Source organism: Paramisgurnus dabryanus, chromosome 23 (genome assembly GCF_030506205.2).
Source record: "Paramisgurnus dabryanus chromosome 23, PD_genome_1.1, whole genome shotgun sequence".
In the NCBI taxonomy this organism is placed as follows: Eukaryota; Metazoa; Chordata; class Actinopteri; order Cypriniformes; family Cobitidae; genus Paramisgurnus; species Paramisgurnus dabryanus.
Genome location: NC_133359.1, coordinates 24,215,933 through 24,238,044, shown reverse-complemented (window position 1 = coordinate 24,238,044; position 22,112 = coordinate 24,215,933). Strand labels below are relative to the sequence as shown.

Below are 22,112 nucleotides of genomic sequence, written 5' to 3'. Positions count from 1 at the left end.
GCTCAGGTGGGAGATGCTTATTAATGAGCGTCTCTGTGGCGATACGTGGCACATAAATAACGGAGCGGGCACATTGCTTTACATCTCGACCGAATGAATCATCTGCACTCTTTCTTTCTCAGCCTAACACTGAGAAGTTTTATATGAGTGGGTCATGGTTTACACAATAAGTTAACTAAACAATAATACTACTGTTATGTAATTTGGCTGTGGGGACATATTTAAATTAAAGTGTTTTACAGCCACCTTTTAAACAAGTTTTATGATTAACATTTGTTCTGTTTTTCTTTGGTACAAAATTGTAGACAAACTGATTTTGAACACTATTAAAAAAAACGTTTGGTTGTTTTAACCAGTGTTTAGGTCAAGTTTGGACAAACCCAACAGCTGGGTTTAAAAATTCATTTATGCTGGGTTATAGGTATTTCAACCCATGGTTGTGTTTATAACCCATATATATATATATATATATATATATATATATATATATATATATATATATATATATATATATATATATATATATATATATAATATATTATATTATATTATATTTTTGGGGACCTGAATCCTGCTCAAAACTTTGCTGCCGTACCATGGCTAAAGCAGGCGCAATGATATTACGCAGAACCCAAAAATAGTCCCCTGCTATTGAAAATAACCAAGGGGACTATTTTCGGGCGCTTCATAATATCACCTGCTGCAGCCATGTTACAGAAGCAAAGTCCTTGATTATTATGCCAGAATGAGAGTATAGTTCCTTGCCATATCTGCCTAGAAAATTGCAACTTTTAATTTTCCATCGGTCTTAGTACACAATGTAACTACAGAAGAGTCAAGTTTTAAATATAGGAAAAATATCCAAACTCTTTGGTCATTTTTGAGCGCGATGCTAATGGTCTAATAAGATTTAATGAATTATGCTAAGCTATGCTAAAAGTGGTACCGCAAGACCTGGAGATCGGCTGAATGGATTCCAAAACTCTAGGAGAGCTGGAAAAAAGAATTTTTTTTTTAAAGTGGAGTGTCCCTTTAAGGGGTGAGCTGTTGGTTGCAATTCACAATCTCACCACTAGATGCTGCTAAAATTGACAGACACCACCTTTAACTATATGTATAATTACAATATTATGGAGCGTACACACCAAACGCGAATTCAACTATTTGCGCGAGTAGATTACATACAAAGTCAATGTAAAGACACGAATATATGCGGGGCAATGCGAATAGGATGGTGCGATTTCCAATTCAAAAGCTGGATCATTCGAAGTCACCTGCTTAACATGCTTACCGCGCCTGTCAGAGACATTATTTTACTTATTAAAATAAATCTGGAACTAGAAAAACACATTGATGCAGATTAAACTAACCAACATTATATATAATTAACCAAATTTAGAAACATACGAAAGTAAAACACTGCATGGACAGTATTGCAGAAATTATGTTAATACAACACATATTTTAAAATACTTAAACAATAATAATGACTTTTTTTTACAAAGTTTTTAAATGGATGGATCCATTCTTTTCGAGGACATAAGGACTTATTTCGATTTGGGATCATCATTCGCAACCTTCGAATTGGGACACTGCAATTGCAGTGCATTCTGGGAATGTTTTTTCCTGTAAATGATGAGTGTGATGCACCCTTACAAATGGAGATACCTTAAAGGTCTTTGCACATTATATTTGCTGCCTATTTTCTTATACAGCCCTTGCATCAGGATGGTTCTTATGATGCTTTAAAATGCTGACTAAGTAGGCAGCTACTGTACAGCAGGTTTTGGAACAGCGCCATGGAGTATTATGATGTAGCTGACAATTTCGATACATTCAACCTACAGTTATGGAGGATTCTTTGGTGAAATGGGAATGAAAGACTGGTTTCAAATCAATGCACAGTGATCAATTTACATACACAAATACAACCACCGATGTACAGTCAGTCGTTTAGCCCTCCTCCTGTGTATGTATAATAAACCGATGTGTAGTAAACTCTTCATGGAGAGAGAGACAGAGAGAAAAAGAGAGGGGTGGAAATGTCTGAAGATAAACTGAGAGCACATTAAAGTCCAGATGGTGAAAGGAGAAAATTAACTCTAAAAAGCAGAAAGCTGCTGCTCAATTACCACACTTTGTTTCCATGAGTTGAAGCTCACTATGGTAATACACATTTTTTAATTCCCTTCATAAAAAATCACACAGGGAGACAATGTGGTGAAACTGTAACTGCTATGTAATGGCTTTTATATCTCCTTTATTCCATTACAAAAGATACAACACTTAGTTAAAAACCTATGGAGAAACATTTCATTTTTCCATAGCTGGTAATTAAATGTTTCTCAAATGAGTTCATTGAAATCACAGCGTTCATTTGTGTTAAGCTTTGGATTTAACAGACTTTGTTAAACAGGGATGGTGAGTGAATATTAAGCCAGTCACCCACTGGGATTGTATAATGAATGATTGTCACCATAATCCCGATAATGGTGGGTTAGTTTTCATCAAATAGCTTTTTTGAAGTTCAGTGCAGGGTGTTATTGCAGAGCACATGTGTGACAATAACATCAAACAACTAAATATTTTTCCTCTAACTAACCTGTCAATAGTAGGGCTGGGCAAAAAAATCGATTTTTCAATTAATCGTTTTTTAAAACGTGGTCGATTAAAAATCGATTCTCAAAGAGCAGAATCGATTTTTTTCATATTTATTTCCGCAAACATTGGAAGGAGGAATGGAAGCATTTTAGATTTTGCAAGCAAGACGTGTTGTGGCTTTTAATTTCTTTTTATTAATTACCCACTTGTAAACTGCTGTTCACTGTTCTTTTTTATTATTATAGTATGTGTATTAAATCTATATTCATTAAGTTGAATCGAGAATCGAGTATAAAAACCTCCCTGAGAACCGGAATCGAAAATTTTATCGAGAATCGGAATCGAATCGATTTGATAGCTTGTGAATCGAAATCGAATCGATCTGGAACATCTGAATCGATACCCAGCCCTAGTCAATAGCTTTCATTCTCAGGTGAGTTGTCATACAGTCATTTTTAATTTTCAGGTTAGTTACTATTAGAGTGCACAAACAATTAGAAGAGAATCATGCGGAGTCGACATGTTTATCGTATAACCAGCAACTTTAGTAACACATTCACTTTCATGGCACAGACATTTGAACTACAGATTTGAACCTAGGAACTACAGATGCAAATTAGCTTTGTAGCTAACTCAGTCTAACACGTGTGATTTGCATGGTCCCTGTACAAAAAAAATAAAGGAAATAAACTAAATGTGACTAATTCTTTTAGATCTCCAAGCCTGCCAGTGGTCCGATCATTTCTTGATGATTGGTTAGATGTTGGTTAGATGGCACAAAAGAGCACACATGCTATGCATTGGCTAAGCATCTGCATGCACATTTGCAACCGTGTGTGAAGTATATTACACTTTGACACATTTAACTTTGACACTCATTCTGCCTCATCCGTGTTATAAACATAAATGATGCAGCTCCACTTGTGCATCCTGTTGGGGAGAGTTGTGCTATTACTTTGCAAAGTAATGTATCGAATTTCACCTGGAGGACAATAACGTGGGCAAAATAAATCTATTGACTTAAGCTCTTTTGGCGTGTGTCAGTAAGCAATTATTCACATTTACTTTAGAAAATGTAAAAATCTACTTTACATTATTGTCACGCTTATTGATCTGCCCAAGTCCCATTGCATGACAGACTGTTTTTAAATGTAAAGTAAATATTGATTGCTTTAAATATGAATTAGCTTCATCAGAACTGAAACCTTTTGAGACTTTCAGGTATATGATGTACTGTTTTCACATCTTAACAACAAGATCCTTTGAATTTGCTTGTCTTCTGCAGGATCGCAGAAGGGTTGGAGCTACACCCTGGACGGATATAGAAAGAATATATGTGAAATTTATATATTATAAAAATCTAAAAAATTTATTTTTCAAAATTGTCTTTCTTCAATTTTATAATTCGGAGCAAAAGACACTTTTAACAAATATAAACTCTTATATGTGACATCTGTGGATTTCATGGTTTTGAAGAGAATAATAAAATGTATTTGGATGAACTGTAAATTATGCATTTGATTATTTTTTAAACAATATTCATCAATTTTCTCTTTGGGGGAGGGGGTTATAAGAGTCTCTCTATTGCTTGCTTTCTCTTACACATTCTCTCTCTCTCTCTCATTGATCACAGAGGGTCTCTTAACCCCATAGCAATAGCTGCTACTCATGAAACACTCTAAAGGGAACCAGATCCTCTTGAAATGCTAACCAGTCAAGTTCCTTTTCATTAAACTGTCATTGTGTCCCTAATTACACAAAGATTATGTAATAATACAGTATAAATATATGACTGTGGTAGGCTCGACACCATGATTACATGCATACTTCACCTTAGTTCAGCTTATTAAACCTATATGTTTAAATGTCACAAAACATTCACACTCTTAGAAAGAAAGGTACAAAGGTACAAAAGTTACTAGGGTGGTACCCTTTCAGAAAGTACACCTTTGTACCTAAAGGGTGCATAGTGGTGCCTTAAAGGTACATATTTGTAGCCCCATGCCGTAGGTAGGCTACATACAGTAATGGTACTTAAATGGTACATGGACCTTTTCAAAGGGTAAAGTCCCAGTGACAGCTTATGTACCTTTATTTCGAACAGGGCATGCATTCCCAACATTTCATTTTACACTTCAATAGCAATATTATTTATTTTTCTTTCTTTCCCCTTTCTTTTAATGCGAATTGTGACCTCAACTTATTCCATGAGAGTAAATGATTTAAATAAAAATTAGAACAAATCAAATAAATGAAACATTAACCTCAAACTACAGCTGGTGTTGTATGTACATTGCTAGTGTAATATATCACACAAGTAACTTAGCGAATTAATCTCTAAGAACCACAACAGGCTTTTTATCAGGTAAACACAGGAGTACTAGTAAAGATTTATGACTCACGATAAGAAATAAGATCTTGATCTCATTTGTTGTATCCATGTAAACAACATGTCGAGTTTCACCCCAAAGTACAACCAATATTAATATTCATATGTCATGCTATCAGCATTGGTTGTTAGTTGTTAATAAGCAAATGCTATTCAAATGAAGTTCACTAATTGCCGTGATTTTTCCCTTGGCGTAACCTGGGGTGTCTACCTCAAGGGCACAATGATAATATCAGTAACTTTGTAGTTTATATCTACTCCAGACTAAAGCCCACAGCCTTCATCGTAGGTCCCACCACCCATGTACATAGTGTGTTTTTTAATATATTAGAAACCTGAAATGACATTATTTGACTTCTAATGCATTGATATGTTTTACCTTGATATACCCGGGTCATCCCATATTTAAAAACTGTCATAAGACAATAAATTAAAATGGCAGAAAGCAATATTGCGGGATAATCCAATTACATTAGCATTACTCTAAAGACAGAAAAAATTTAAATAATAAATATTTACTTTAAATATCCGAGATAGTCGAACTCGCTTTATTTCTCTTGATTGTTGAGCAGTTACACAGTCAGAAGGGACATAAATTCAATATTTATTCAGTGCTTTTGAACGGCCTCCAAAGGCTTTGTTGGGTGATCTAATTAATGAAATAATATGTTTATTTTCTAGGTCTAGGTCCCCAAGAACAGTCACGAGACTAAGAGAATATTTATTTCCTTTTGGGACCCTGGGGTTGTATTTATTTTTATTTTATTTTTAACGCTGGCAGCTTTGTAGTTGGTGTAGCTTCTTGTATCGTGGAATTTCCACAGAGAGCTCGAGCACATTTCAATATCTCCTGTGAGAATAGTCCGCTTTATTGTCTGCTCTCATGAGCTAAAGCTGCTCTTGGAGAAGATTCGTCCTCTTAATAAGAACCCCTCCAGCAATGAGAGGCATTTTTGGTGCACTTAAAGAGATACAGTATGCGTGTAGTTGTTTTAAATGTACTACATAATGAATCAGGCAATACATTGCTCTGTACACGTTACAAATATTTCTAAAACTTATTACTGTAGTAGAAAAATCGACATGTTGTTCTGTTGTATTACTTAATATTATTACCCTGTATCAAAATAAAAGTAAAACAATATAAATATATATATGCTTACAGAACATTATTCATCATAATTTTGTAAGACTAGCACATCCCATAAATGAAGTGGGCCTATGCATAATACTCATAAAATAAAAAATAAAAATGCAACCAAATCATTGGCCATCCTTAACCAAAGGTCAAGTCCTTTCAATGCTTACATGTTTAATGATAATTTACACATGTATATTTGTATGTATATTGTAAAGGTTTATTGATTGGTCATTATGAAACCACACCCCTACTGCTTTAGAAACGTTAAAACAATCCCAGCATGAGCCGACACACACAAATGAAACGCTCCTCTATTACACATACTGCTGTGTTCAGCCGAAAGGGGGCGCTGTTGAGTTTTGAAACCGCAGGTCCGCTGATGTGTAACCTCTTCCCACCACGTTTTGTCAGTGGAAAAGATGAATAAATCAAATAATGTAATAATCACATTAAAACAACATAAGGAAGCGTTGTCTGTGAAACTACTTCAAATGATTTAGTTAAATCCCACATTGTACATATGCAAGTTGATGCCCTACGATCTGTCTGAATTATTATTGGTGTCATTATTAAACATTAATTTAATATTTTAAACGATTGTGACCTTTAAAAACAACAGAGTTATTTGTCTGTGCGTAGTTTATTTTGAGATAAATATAAAAAAAAATAATTTTCCCAGCATCAGTTTTTTGGTTCAGTTATAGTAAGTAAAAGTCGATTGAAAAGACATTAAGATTAAAATCTAAGTTATTATTATCATGTAAATAACCAGATGTTTGTTATTGTGGTCTGAATGTATCAAAACGTATTGATATAATCACATCACGTGAAACAACCTGAAAGGAAAGGGAGACAATAATAAAATAATAATAACAAAAGACAAACTCTCTGTTAATAAAGAGTTAAAGTGGTGGTTTAGCTCTCAGTCAGTTCTGACAGTTCGGAAAACTTTTGTTTCTTCTCTAGTATGTAAATTGACCCTCAGATTCCGCAAGCCTATTGGCTACGAGTCCGAGTCAATTTCGTATTTCAAACCTGACGTCAGGGCGCCTATAAAACTCAGCATTGCTTTTATACTCCTATGCTCGGTGATCCTTTAAAAACTGTACAACAAGCCCGGAGTACTTTTTTTATTCCAGTCAAGAATCCATTTGCCACTCACATACATGTAACGGTCTTCATTTCAACGAAACTACTGAAAAAAAAGAAAAAACGAAGCCATGCGTTGTTAAATGTTTGCGCGCAGACACTCGCGTGGAAAGAGAAAGAAACTGGAGACGCGCGCGCTCCTGCGTCCGTGCGCGAGAGGCGAATACGCGTGAGTTTAAAAAATAAAGGCGCTCTCGAGAAACCTTTTCTTTGCTTTTGAAGAATTAAATAAAGAAATCAAGCTGGCTCACGCCGTCTCGAACCCGAGCACTTTGACAGCTGCTCTTCACCCCCTTTGGAGGACTGTCAACAGCAAAAGGATGGCATCAGAACTGGCAATGAGCAGCTCCGACCTGCCCACCAGTCCCCTGGCCATGGAATATGTTAATGACTTCGATCTGATGAAGTTTGAAGTGAAAAAGGAGCCGGTGGAGCCCGATCGCAGCATCAGCCAGTGCAGCCGCCTGATCGCCGGGGGATCCCTGTCTTCCACCCCGATGAGCACGCCTTGCAGCTCGGTTCCCCCTTCCCCAAGCTTCTCGGCGCCCAGCCCGGGCTCCGGGAGCGAGCAGAAGGCGCACCTGGAGGATTTTTACTGGATGACCGGTTATCAACAGCAGCTCAACCCGGAGGCGCTGGGCTTCAGCCCCGAGGACGCGGTGGAGGCGCTGATCAACAGCGGTCACCAGCTCCAGAGCTTCGATGGCTATGCTAGAGGGCAGCAGTTTAGCGGCGCAGCCGGGACGGGAGGCGCCATGGCCGGGGAGGAGATGGGCTCCGCCGCCGCGGTGGTCTCCGCAGTCATCGCCGCCGCCGCGGCGCAGAACGGGGCGCCTCACCACCACCACCATCACCACCACCACCCCGGCGGGCACCATCCGACGCCCGGGGTCCAGTCCAACGGCAACAACGCCAACCACCAACACATGCACCTGGACGATCGCTTCTCGGACGAGCAGTTGGTGACCATGTCCGTGCGCGAGCTCAATCGTCAGCTGCGGGGGGTCAGCAAAGAGGAAGTGATCCGGCTCAAGCAGAAGAGGAGAACCCTCAAAAACAGAGGCTATGCCCAGTCGTGCCGCTACAAGCGGGTCCAACAGAGGCACGTGCTGGAGGGCGAGAAGACCCAGCTCATACAGCAGGTGGACCACCTCAAGCAGGAGATCTCCAGACTGATGCGCGAGAGAGACGCGTACAAAGAAAAATACGAGAAGCTCATCAGCAGCGGCTTCAGAGAAAACGGATCGAGCAGCGATAACAACCCGTCATCTCCAGAGTTTTTCATGTGAGTTTATCGGCACTTAATAGAGACGCGATTTCCCCTGCTGTTGCTGAACACACATGTCAAAAGTTTCTCACGCGCGGTACTCGCGTTTTGTTGGATTTGGGCGCACTCGGGGCATTTGTCTTTTTCTTCCCCGGTTGTTCTTTTATTCCTGTTTTTGCGAAATTTAAGCAAGCAGTTGTCGGTCCACGGCGTACATATAGTTTTTGCTTTTTAGTTTTAAACGACATAGGACATCATTCACATTGACAAGTTCTGTTTGCTTTTTTGTTTCTGTTGAAACTGTAATATTTAAACGTATCTTCATTTAATTTTCCCATGTGCCTCGTGCTGCGCAACTTTTAAGTTAACATTTTTGTATAGTTGACACATGCTGGCTTAGTGAGTGCACTCACTGAATGAATGGAGACGTGTTTGAACTCTTCATCGTGTGTCTAAGACTCATTTCCCTCATAAACTGAGTGAGATTGTATCCAGTAAAAAGCACGTCACATTTTGTGCTGATGTAAAGAACTTATACAAAATGTATTTATTGTATGTCATGATTCAATCCACATGCTGGTCGTGATGGGTGACGACATTGTAGACTTGTTTTTGGTATTTTATCTAATGAAATTAATTGCTCTGACATTTTTTTCTCATTGTCTGGTCTCATCCACTTTTTTGGGACTTTGAGCAAAAAAGTGTTTTACATGTGTTCATTTCCTGTATGAAACCTCTCATCGTTCCCATGATCCTTCCGCTTATCATGTCTTTTTGTAAAGCAGGTACACATTTAGTTAAAAACGTGGATTTATGTTTTGGGAGGAAGAAAGTTTTATGATTATAGAGACATTTTTTCTCTACTGAAACAATTGTAACAGTTGTCCCCCTTTTCGGTGTGACTAATCGGATACCCCAGACATTGCTTACAATATGGATAAATGAACAATTTTAAACTACTGAATGGACTAAAGTGTTTATAAGTATTCTCATTAAAGAGAAAAATATTGTATATCAATAAAGATTCAAGAGTATGTCTTGACACGCTCTCGAAATAGTGCACAAACTGTTACTATTTAGGATTTTGCCTCTTAACCATAAATACTTAAATTGTAACATAATTTGTTATGCATAAGTGTATTATAAATCTTTTGCAGTTACTTGCTTTAAATATTTTACTTGCATCAGATGAAAATAAACCCGTTCATAGTGCATTAAACAGTTGATTCTTGTGTATATTACATTAATACAATCAGTTTAATATTTGATATCGATTAATTGCCCAGTATTGATTGTATAAATTGTAACATCGTTATAGTTCATCAATAAATGTTAATTTAAAAGCAAATCCTCTGTTCTCATGTTATTCATTAGACCACGCCTTATCTTTGTAAAATATCACACTAACAATGAATATTTGTGGTTTAAAGATTACCGAGAAAATTAAATTAAAGATTGTTAATCTTTAAAAGCTTCGAAAAAAGTTCAGGATTTCACTTGTTGCCGCGTGGCAATTCGCTTGAGTTGCATAAAATGAGCAAACAGTTAATAAATCTGCTTTTCCCTAAATTAAAAAAAAAAAAACTTTAATTTTAAAATATTAAAATCATTAATGATATTTTTGTGTTGTGGTTTTTAAAAGAATGAGGTAATATTAGCCTACTGTATATACCAACACTTTAATGTTAAAAACGATAAAGGGCGCTTGCGATTATAATATTATATTAAAAATATTTTTGTATATTACTTTGCTGACTATAGGCTATTATTTATATTGGAATATATCACATTGATTAGATTACTTAAATAAAACTTTATTAAAACATGAGATGATTTAAAGGGGGTAGGAATATAAATCTATTCACATTTATTTCTATTCATTGGATCTCTTTTTCACATGCAGTTTAAACAGATTCGTTATCGCACACGGTCCGTTTAGTTTGCCTGTACTCTGTTAATCATTCATTTAGACAGAGTTTATATGTGCCTCAATATGTCGTTTTAATAACTGGATATTTGCGCAAATATACTATAGATTTGACAAATAGTTTTTGCCTTTAAATGCATTTAAAATTAACAAAAATCTTTTAGGTGGAAACATTATTGAGGTTGCTTTAGATAAGGTTGTGCCATTCTGACTGTGAGCAACTATAGACTATTAAAAACACATTAACCTAAATTGTTTTCTACCAGTCACCCTTGTCTAAGTTAAACAGACTCATTTGTTAACGTATTAAATACACCAATTGTATTTTAAGCAAAACAAACATGGATTTGTGCTCCAAACTGTCAAAATATTTATTCAGTTCAAACACAGAAGAATTTGCTTTTATTTAAGTCCATTTAAGTTTTTACCTTCAACATCAACCATTATCCACACCTCACCCTTAATGGTTAAAAAATATAATCACTGCTGTTTCACTAATAGCAATCTGTTTCTCATTGTCATATATGTCTCTCTGCATTTCCCTTTTATCCTCATGTTTATATCATAGCTGTCTTTGAAAGTACTAGAACTTTTAGAACAGTGACTCAAACTTTCACTTTTATTGTGATAATAAACAGGATGTGGACACACAGCTGGAAACAAAGTAAAATGAAGTGTGTGTGTGTACGTGTGTGTGTGTGGGATGTCTGAAGTTGGGGCTTTTGCTGAAAACGTAGTGGCTCATCAGCACAATGGTCATTTGAATTTCAAACGGATGACGCACGCACCCTTAACACACCGTGTTCAGAGGAATTTAGAGCCCATCTTTCATACGATAGCCTCTGAGCTCAGGGAAAATGCTGTATAGTCCAAGCTGTGGAAAACACAATGATTTCTTGCATGATTAATAACGGAGAAAAGACCTTGTTTCTGCACCTTTAAATAGATGAATCATTGCTGATTTTCCCCAGCTGGGTTTCGACTGCTTTTGAGTGGGTATGGTGCTGTAATTTATTGCTTTTCTCTTTGATGAGGCCAAAACGTAGAACTAGTTAATGACATCATCATCATAACTTAGATCTATAGATTACACAGTTTAATATTATGACAGCGAGGGGCAGAGAGTGAACACATACTTTCTAGATTTTTGAGATATTTGTGTTGTATTTAATTGAATAATCTAATGAATGTCAGCTTTATAGCCAAATCAGAAATGTCTGCTTTAAAAGAGTTTCAAGATTAAAAAATTCAGCATGCTTGCTTTTTCAAAGTCATGTATTGCACAGATATAGAGGCAGTGAGAAAGATCTTATGCATTTATCACTACAAGTTATACTAATGTTTCAATACAACAATAAACCAATCTTACTCATATTGTTGGTTGTAATGATACTGATAAAACCAAACATTTATTACATTAGGGCAAATGAGAAACCAATAATCGCTACAGTATGTTGAAATGCAGATTTGTTTAAGATTATCAGACACAGGCAGACATTTAATGATGTATTGAGACACGTCCTGTTTATCAGCTTGTGATGAAAGAGCACATTACCATACTGTATATAAAGCAAACATTTCATTTCCACCTGTGAATGAAGTCACTGGATTTCATTACACACTCCGTGTATATTTTCACACCTCGGCTCCATAACCCACACGCAGCTAACACAAATCACCAAACATATGCACAAGGCCAGTCACACGCACGCACGCAAAGGCCGACACAAATCCTTGCATGCACGAAAACAGACGCACACGCATGCATGCATGCATTGAAACAAATGTACTCTGCATAGGCATTCACACACACACACCCCTCTTCGATTCTGCTTAATTTAATCAGCAGTGGGATATTGACACCATATGTGCCCTAATCATTGGTTGCGGGCAATCCTGATTAGGTTATTACAGATAATATAGTTGTCTTCTGTCACAATATCGGTATTTTGCATCCGAGGTCAACAATAGGAAATCACAGTTCAACTCATGCATATTGACATATCAATCATTTACATATAACAGTGTTACAGGGTAATATCTTTAATCATATCAGACATTGTCTCTGCTGGGAGTCGATGCTTAGCTTGGCAGGCATTTTTGTGTGCCGCCCGGAGTGATTTTCTCACAGCGTGGATTAAAAATGATCATCGTACAGTAACTGCAAGGCCTCGTGGAACGCTAAGAAATATGTTGCGTGTCAAACCCGAGTCGATTTTGTTGACGAAATAATTTGAACAAATGAATTCTGGGAATTTTATTAAGAAGCAACAAATGTGAAGCAAATTACAGTAATTAAACTACAAAGTGTGTTTGGCAAATCACATTTATAACATCTCATCTATCCTACTGATACAAAACTATAATAAACCAAACAAGATGAACTAATTAAACAGCCTTACAATTCAGATCATATCAAATAGCATTTCATTTGCATTGTACTCGTTACGCCTAATCAAGCCAAATATTTGCGATATTGCAGCGTTTTCTTATTCTGAAACGCTCGGTTTTGTTGGATCCCAGCTCATCTGCATCTCTCCACGCTAAACATTTCCATTTAGAGTGATTTAAAGGAGGGAGTTTATGTCCCTGCCATGTGCGTCCATCATCCGCAGACATGCTCGCCGTCCCCGGGCCCCTCTTTGCCTCTGTAAACCTGAGTTATAGAGCTGCTATTTGAAAAGATAATAATTTAACTTTCCCTCCACCGTTACACTGTGGGAATTGATGTGTTTTTGTTGATTGCCTAACGTTTGAGAGACTAGAAAGGTTTCAGGAGGCAGTATCAAAGTTGCTGTGTTTGATACAAAAATCAGGCGTGTGAGAGATCATGGTTTGAAATACGCTGTAATGAAGGGATGGTTCACCATAGTAACCACAAAGTAAGAAACATTCTTGTGATTTTTCTAGCAGCCAGGCTTACATATAATGCAAGTGGACGGTAATGATGACTGTCTACCACCAAAAAGAGCAAAATAGCACCATAAGTCAATACAAAGCTGTTCACTTCTAAACCCATGTGATAGCTTGCAGTGTAGCTCAAGTATAGATCACTACATTAGTGGCGCAAACGTTTATGGGTTCGATCCCCAGGGAACACACATAGTGATAAAATATGTAGCTTGTAAGTCAATATATATTGTATAAAAGCATCTGCAAATGCATAAATGTATTATAAATGTATAGACATATATTTGAGATAAGTAATACATAGAAAAAAAAAGTAATTTTTATTCCTGCAAAAGTATGAACGGTTTTGAGGAGCATGTGGCCTAGACCATGAGTGAGTGAGTGTGTGTATGTTGGTACTGTAGGCGTTGGCCTTGTGCCCAACCTGTGTTATACCTGCATCCCAATGAAGCTGGCAAGGTGATTTACTGGCAAGGTGTCTTAGCTGCACTCTCTTTTTAACCAGCGAGTCAAAGCGACATTGATCTCTCAGCCAGGCAAGGTGACCTACAGGGCCCCAAGTCTTTCTGTTCTCATCTTCATCTCGCCCCCCTTTTGTTTTCTTCACCGTCAGTGGCGGGCCGTGACCCCGGCGAGTGATGTCATGTCCTGTGGCAGAGAGCACAACAGTGAGGAGAATATGAAAACAAAGGAGAGTCCTTGAGCTGCTCCATGCCACTCTTATATCAATAAAACGCCTTCAGAAGGTTTTTTTCTGGGCACCTGTCAACACTTTTCAACTTTTGGTGATATCTCAATATTACCTTCATGCGTTGCTTTTTTACAAGGGGCTAAGTTGCACCTATGAATGAAATTATTTTTGTTAAATATAGTTACATTTTAGTATTTATTTATTAAAGAGATAGTTCACCAAAAATTGAAGTTCTGTCATCATTTACTCTCCCTCAAGTTGTTCTAAACATTTTTCTGATGAACACAAAAGATATTTAAAATGTAGCCAATGGTTACAATCAGCTGTGTGCTATCAAAATATATATTTTTGTGTTCATCAAAATTCATACTGGTGTAGAACAACATGAGGATGAGAAAATGATGACAGAATTTTATTTTTTTGGTTAACTATCCCTTTAACTACCATTATTAAATTATTTTTAATTTTTTTTTTTTCACTGTTTTGATTGTTATACATGCTATAGATTTGCTCAAAACACACTATCTTATATATTTAATCCTATATGTTTAATTTTTTATTATTATTATTTTGCCTGTACTGCATTGCTATATATATGTAAGAAGTGCTATCAAAATAATTTTGAATTGAATTTAAATTTATAAGAAAACATTATTTAAATTACAATCTACATTTAGCACTGGATCAGCAGTCAAAAGGCAAACCAGATCATTTCTAATTTGAAGTCTGTGCGATCGCTCAAAGCAATAATAAGAACATGGACAGGTACATGAAAAATTATTAGGGGTTAAAGGGAATTCCCATTTGTTTCCAAGTCTCCAGTGAATAATTGTTAAATATTGCTTGAGACAGACACATAATAAAAAAACCGTCCTAATTACTTGGTTGGGTTTTAAAGTGTTATTAAAACCAATGTTCAGCTAAAGCAGTGAGAAGTTTTTGATAATATTCCCCAAATACCAAATGTACACTCAGAAAAAATGGTCCCACACTGTCACTGGGGAAGTACCCTTTAATAAGGTCCTAATACAGTATGTGCCATTTAGGTGTATATGTATTTGGTACCAATATAGGTATGCACCTCTGATGTACTATGCCAGCGTGGTCTCACTGACAGATATGTTTAGGAACATTTTAGTAACAATATAGCATTCAAAAGATATTTTAACTTATTTATTGCGAATATTAAAATCAGTACCAAAAGTAGTTAAAATGACGATGTGCTGCAGCCACGGTCCTCTCTGGAGTATATGAAGTAAAGTAAGAAGTATTAAAGTTATCAATTCAAGAGAACGTTGATCCGCTTTCCCTCTGTCACCGCGCGTTTCTTGTTTTTTTTTTTTCAAACGTACACCAACGGAAATAGAAATTACGCAAATATGTCACGTGGCACGCAAAGAGCCAATAAGCTTTTTATATCACTGTCAAGCAATAAGGCTTGTTCGACTTCACGCAGCGCCGCAAGAATCGACAGCCGGATGACATCACAGTATCGCGAGAGCGAGACGCTATGTGATTTCTTGAATCAATAGGCTTGTTTGAGATGAGCAAATTCTGCGCAGAATCGATCACCGGTGATCAGCGCAAGATGCATTCCGGTTAGAAAAGTGTCCGACTTACGTCCGACTTGCTCTGATGTCACGCTGACGTGTACAAAATAACTCTCGCGATGGAGAGGCGGGCTCGTCGGATTCTACAGCCGAGCGCAGTTGCTCTCCACCGACTGCGTTGACGAAAAGCACGATGGGAAAAGACTTGCTGACGACATAATGCTGATGAATGTCAGCTGATGACTTTTTAATTCTAAAAACTCCACTTCCTGCAGTAGTTTTTATATTTATTCAACTTGTTCTTGACTTATGACATTTATATTATTAATAAATTCCTTTAAACTTATATATTGGTGTTGTATTATTTGTACAGTGTGCTGTTTATATTTCACACAGAAACGAATTTGTATTACGTCTAGACTTAGATTACATCCTAACATTTACTAAGAAGCCTTTTCCAATAATGAACAGTTCAGCTTTGTTGATTCTCCTTATAAACATCTTAATGTAAATGCATTTGTTGGTTCAGTTGCATCTATTTAATCCGCGATAAAATACGCGAACGCGATCTCTTCCATTGCTGACGTTTGCAGTCAACAACACTGCGAGATTCATGAAGCGTCCGGCTTGCCTCCACTTTTTTTACTCCTCCCCTCACTGCAGCCGGCTACTCTCGCCTATATTTCAGGCGAGGCAAGCTGCATCTCAAACAAGCCTATTCTCGCGGTACTTTGACGTCATCCGGCTGTCGGTCATGCGGCGCCGCAAGAACCTACAGCCAGATGACGTCAAAGTACCGCGAGAGCGAGACGAAATTAGACTTCGTTTGATTTTTTTTCTAATCGTTCTTGCGGTTCTCTGACGTCATCCGGGTGTCGGTTCTTGCAGCCCCGCATGAAGTCGAACAAGCTGTCGAGGCGCGATATTTGAATTCAAATTTATATTATAACGAACCCGCGATCTGACTTTACGGTTGCTGGTGAGAACTCGGATCAAGATCGCTGGATAAAGGGCTGAAATTGGATCTGTTCCTCGCAATCGTATGGATTTTAAATATGTGGATTACAGCAAATTAATACAAGTAACATATTTTGTGAATTTATGTTGTATTTTGTTGTAATTATTGCTTAGTAGTAGTAATAACGTATTGCATAGAAGACAGCAGGAGAAAACGCGTTTTTGTGTGTCATGGCAAACAAACTAAATATTAGTTAAATACAGAAATGTTGTTTATTTTAAAGTTGTAAAATCTATATTGTGAAATTCTCCGAATATCATAATAATTTCATTAGGTAAATGGGTAAACTTTCTTAAATAAGTCAGAAGATATGTCTAAAAACATGTAATTATTATGAGTAAGAAATGCTAATGCCCGCGATTTTAATATTTATGAATAGGAATAACTTACGTACAAATTTGTACGTTTGTAAAGTTGTAAATAATTTACGTTTTAGTCCTGTCAAAACGTCAATATTATACGTTTCAGTATGTTTTAAACGTAAGTAAATGTATTGTACAACCACACTGAAACGTAATAATACACACTTTCTCACGTTGAATATGCACTCAGTTTATGTGCAAAGTACATACTTATATCTATGCAGAGGCATTTGCTCTAGTAAATATAAATAAATTCCGGATATTTTTTGTTTTACCATTAACTTAGTTGTTATCACAGCACACAGTTGATTCCCGATCATTACACCACCCTATATTGAGGGGAGGACATTTAAAAGCAATGCCTTTTTTTGTTTGGTTCACTGCTTTCTAAAATGTCTCTGTGTTAAGCAGAATGTGTTTTTGTTTTCTGTACGAGTAAAGTGGATGGTGATTTATACTGCCAAGCTTTAAAAAGGACAAAAAGTATAGTACAACGAAAGCAATGCATATGATCTATGCAGTATATTCCAAGCCTTTAGATTCCAAATAATAGCTTTTTCTCAGGAACAGCTCTAAGCTGTTATTGAATATTTTGTTTTCCACCCAAGGTAGTTGCATTTATATCTACATCTATATCTACATGCAAGCAAAAAAAAAAATAAAAAAAAATGCAATGTTTGCAAGCAAAAATGAAGTTATATCATGAGCATGCTGGGTATGTGGGTGAAACATCACTTTGACTGCTGTTATTTCTCTTTAAAAGCTGTAATCGGCGGTTTTAAAGGTTGTTCACAAACTAAAATAGAGATTGTGTTAGATAGATGTCACGTTTTACACTGTAATTTTTTTGGGGGGGGGGGGGGGGGGTTCAACCTGACAGAATTTGCTCTGAACACAAATATCCAGAGGAGAGACTGTAGCTGGATCCCAAACCGCCTACTTCCATACTATATAGTACGTAAAAAGCGCTACTTTGCGTACTATATAGTATGGAAGTAGGCGGTTTGGGATCCAGCATGTGTCTGCAGCGCTGTGAGGTCAAAGTTCATCCAGGCTGGCCCGCAGTGATTACAGAACAGAATGAATGGCTTTGTGAACTGAACTGGGTCGAGGGATTTAACAGGCTTTTCTTTAGTAGCAGTAGCAGCAAAGGCCTCAGAGAGACGTGTGGCAGGATCACTGCTAACTTTTAACTACATAAGCACCACACTAAAACACAAGAATATAAAAGTGTGATGTAGTTGCCGTGTAACTCAACTAAATCACTCAACCTTGATTTTATCTGATGATTTTTATATGCCTTGCGTACAGCTAAGGGTATAAGGGTTATGCCTTATTGCCTGATATACAGATTAAATGTTGCCGGTTTTCATGGTATTTTATCTTTCTTCTCTTATTTTTTGTTCACCACTGAAGGACGTCACGAAAGTTTCTACACCTGTGATGTGACCTCTGACCCCTGCCCGTTGCCCCTGCAGTCTAAGGTAAGACCAAAGATTTTTTATAGTTCAACATTTTTATTGTACAATTTTATAATTATTCAGATTATTTATTTATTTTAAGAAAAAAATATAATTTAGTCTTCACTTATAGTTGATTTTTTTATTTTTTTTTATTATATTTATATATACTTTGATTGTTTTTTTTCATATTTATCTTGTATAGTTTATCATATTATTATAACTATCACATTTTTTAATGATTTTCTTTTAAACCAACAATGAAAACCTACCAAACCACATATAACATTTGATGGATATGTCTTGTATTGTGACATGCTATATACTGTAAGTCGTACCAAAGAGCTTGTATATAACGTTTGCCTTTTACTCATAAACCTGTCTGTAGTGACTCTATTCTTGATTAAATACCAATGGATTTACTAGCCAGGTTCAAGTAGGCATGTTAGAATTAGAGAGTGGTTAGTTTATGATGTTTAGGATTTTGGGACTCAGGATTGCGTTCCTGTAAAGCTCAGTGGTAGAGCATTGTGTTAGCAATGTAAAAGGTTATGGGGTCAAACTCAAACTGATAAAATACCTTGTAATGCACTGTAAGTTGCTTTGGATAATAGCATCTGCCCAATGCATAAATGCAAATGAAAGTTGTTCCAGGGTCAGTATGTAACCCAATGTGGAGAGATGGAGTGCTCGTTACCTTATTGAACATTTTGACTGTTCACCTTATCATAAACGGACCTTTATGATGGCTTTACCTGTTATAGGCCATAGAAATATGTGCGTCAAAAAACAAAACAAAAAAATGCACTAGTCCCACCTGTCAAATCTCACTAATGATCAAAATCTTGATTTGATACTTGGACATCACTTTTTTTGTTGTTTGCACCATGATACTAAATTCTGTGTAACGTACTGTCAATGTTGTGCTCGCCGATTTCTCAAAAGGAATATATTTCTGGTTATTTGTTGTTTGAGACGATTCATTGACCTGCACACAATTCATTTTCAATCTTCCTATGAGGCATACTGTACCATCCTTTGTGTATGTATGTGTGTGTTTGTGTGTCAAATGTAACCAGAGCCAATAAGGAAATGAGTTATATTTAGCGGCGTCTCCTGAAGATACCCGTTCAACCACACAGTTAAAAATACACAGAGACTCAAGGAGAGACGGCACTGTACTCTCTCATCCGCTCTGACCCACGGCTGGATTCAGACTTGTGTAAAGTATCCCACCACGTGTTCACACGCGGCCCTCAGTAAACACCAGGACGAATCCGATGGGCTGGCAGGTCCTAAAAATAGGAACGCACTTTTGTTTAAATCATATAAATATCTCTTATATAAATATATACATTTTTTGTTGAATGTTGTTGAATTTTCTGATATGGTACATACTTATAAAACGATTAGTAGTTCCAAACCTTGATTCTGATTGGTCAATAGGTGTGCTTTATTCACGATAAAACCCTGCTATGACTGCTTCACCCAACAGTTCTATTTATCACTGCGTCCTTAGCAACCACGCATATCAATTTGAGAATGGTTTGTTGTTTTTATTTGAGCTTTCATGCATATTACACATGTAACGTAATGTTGTTTACGGTCAGGGACGTTTTTTCTTGCAGAAGGAATGCTTTTATTGATTTAACTTCATGAAAGTTGCACTAATATATGTTTTACTTTAATATTATTTGGTAACCGTTTTATAAAAGCAATAAGGTACTCGAGGCTGCGTGAATAAGTTCTACCAACACAACACAAGACAAGTTAGTAGTAGGAAAGTTAGTAGTGGTTGGTCTTGCTTTGTTTTTGGTCAATGGTGTGATGCTCATGTTTTTGTGTTATTAGTTTAACAAGAAAATGTATTTAAAGGTTAACATTTTTGTTGGCAAATAGTTTTATAGAGACATCATATTTTCAGAGAGTGGGACTCCTGTAGACCACCATGACTGTGTTAGAAAACCGCAAAGAAATGGAAAAGTATCCTTCATTGTCACATTTTTACAATGTTGCCATGTAAACAATTATTTGTGCAGGATTTGAACACACTCTATTCAGGTTTACTGTAAAAAAAACAAATGCTGTAGTTATGCAGCTGTTTGCTAGTAACTTACTGTAGATTTAAATTTGTTATTTACTGGCAACAGTTTGTTAAAGTTAAATGGAAATTAGACTTTTTATTTTTACAAAAGCCCCAGAATGCTTTGCATGAGACTGTTATTTTAGTTTTACTCTGTAAAGATAAAAAGTCTTGTTAATGTTTACCATTTATTTAACTTTGAAGAAACTGTTGCCAGTAAATAACATCAATTTTAATCTACGGTAAGTTACTGGCAGACAGCTGCCAGTAATACTGTAATTTCTTAACAGTGTTGAATATATATTTTAGATAATTACTTTGCTGCAATGGGTACCCCACTTCATTTTTATTTAAACTTACACTACTGACAATATTATAAAGCTGTTTGGATTTAAAGGAATACAAAAAAATATGATTAAGTTTGTAGTAATGTGGCACTTGGACAAAGTACTAAATAAATAAATGACATGTATCCATTTCAGACAACCACATTTGGAAACATTTTCTTGCTTATTTAAACACATTTTCTTAATTTTGCATTTAAAAACATTACCCATTTTCAAGCAAAACTGCAGCGTTGATGTTTGTAGATATTTACCAGTACATAACTGTATTTTTATGTGGTCGTATCACTTGTGTTTTTACAGTCACTTCAGACTGCAGCAGTCTGCACAGTCACCCGTGTTACAGTCGTGAATAAACGCCCGTCTGTTCTCCGGTCAGTTCATCCATCTCCAGTCAGCAGAAGGATGAATGCGTCTCTGACAGACGTGATATCCATAACCCTCTCCTCCTCCTCCTCACCGAATCCCTCGCTTTTATTCGCTTCTTCACGGTACCCAAAGCTGCAGATTTGATGGCGTATATTTTCCCAGGAACAGGAAGCCTCCTTGTTAGCTTGACAAATAACTTCTGTGGCCAGAAAGTGCTGAATTTTAGCTTTCGATGTCTATTTTCTGCCGGCTGACATTAATTTTGCGAGCTCTGCGGGAACTAACTATCAGAAATAAATAAATAAGGGAATAACAGAGCTGAGGCAGGGGCCATGCGGCCATTATGGGAAGTTTCTGAACACACGTGCACTCACCGTGCCATGTAGCTGCTGCATGTGTGCTTTTTAAGAAGCTTCATTTGTTAAAGCTAAGAACCTGATGCATGTTATGCATTTATGCAAAAATAAATGCACATGCATATAAAAATAGACAGGACTGATGCATTTCCATTTTATATAGATGTAGTTTTTGGAAACCCAGTTTCATTTATTTATTTATAAATCATCATACAGTACATAATGTAAAGAACATTCTGTAAAATACAATAACCTTATCTACACTGTAAAACATTTCTGCAGAAATTACAGTTTTACTGGATATTACTGGCAACTAGCTGCCAGTAACTTACTGTAGATTTTACATTTATGTTATTTACTGGCAACAGTTTGTTTAAAGTTAAATGAACATAAAACATTTTCAGTCTTTACCGTCTACAGTAAGTTACTGGCAACCAGCTGCATAATTACAGCAAATTTTTTAAAGAGGAAGGTAAAATAAAATTTAACTTTGCA

General features: G+C 36.6%; 1 protein-coding gene across 1 annotated transcript in view; it reads left to right on the top strand.

Moving 5' to 3' along the window:
- Window positions 1-6,450: 6,450 nt before the first annotated feature.
- The window catches only part of mafb (MAF bZIP transcription factor b), an 88,290-nt gene continuing 72,628 nt past the window's right edge, over window positions 6,451-22,112 (top strand). Inside the window, exons 1-2 of the mRNA XM_065291322.2 lie at window positions 6,451-8,565; window positions 18,422-18,489. Of these exons, the coding sequence (XP_065147394.1) occupies window positions 7,601-8,565; window positions 18,422-18,449 (993 nt within the window). The 5' untranslated portion in view covers window positions 6,451-7,600 and the 3' untranslated portion in view covers window positions 18,450-18,489. The remainder of the gene's footprint in view (window positions 8,566-18,421; window positions 18,490-22,112) is intronic.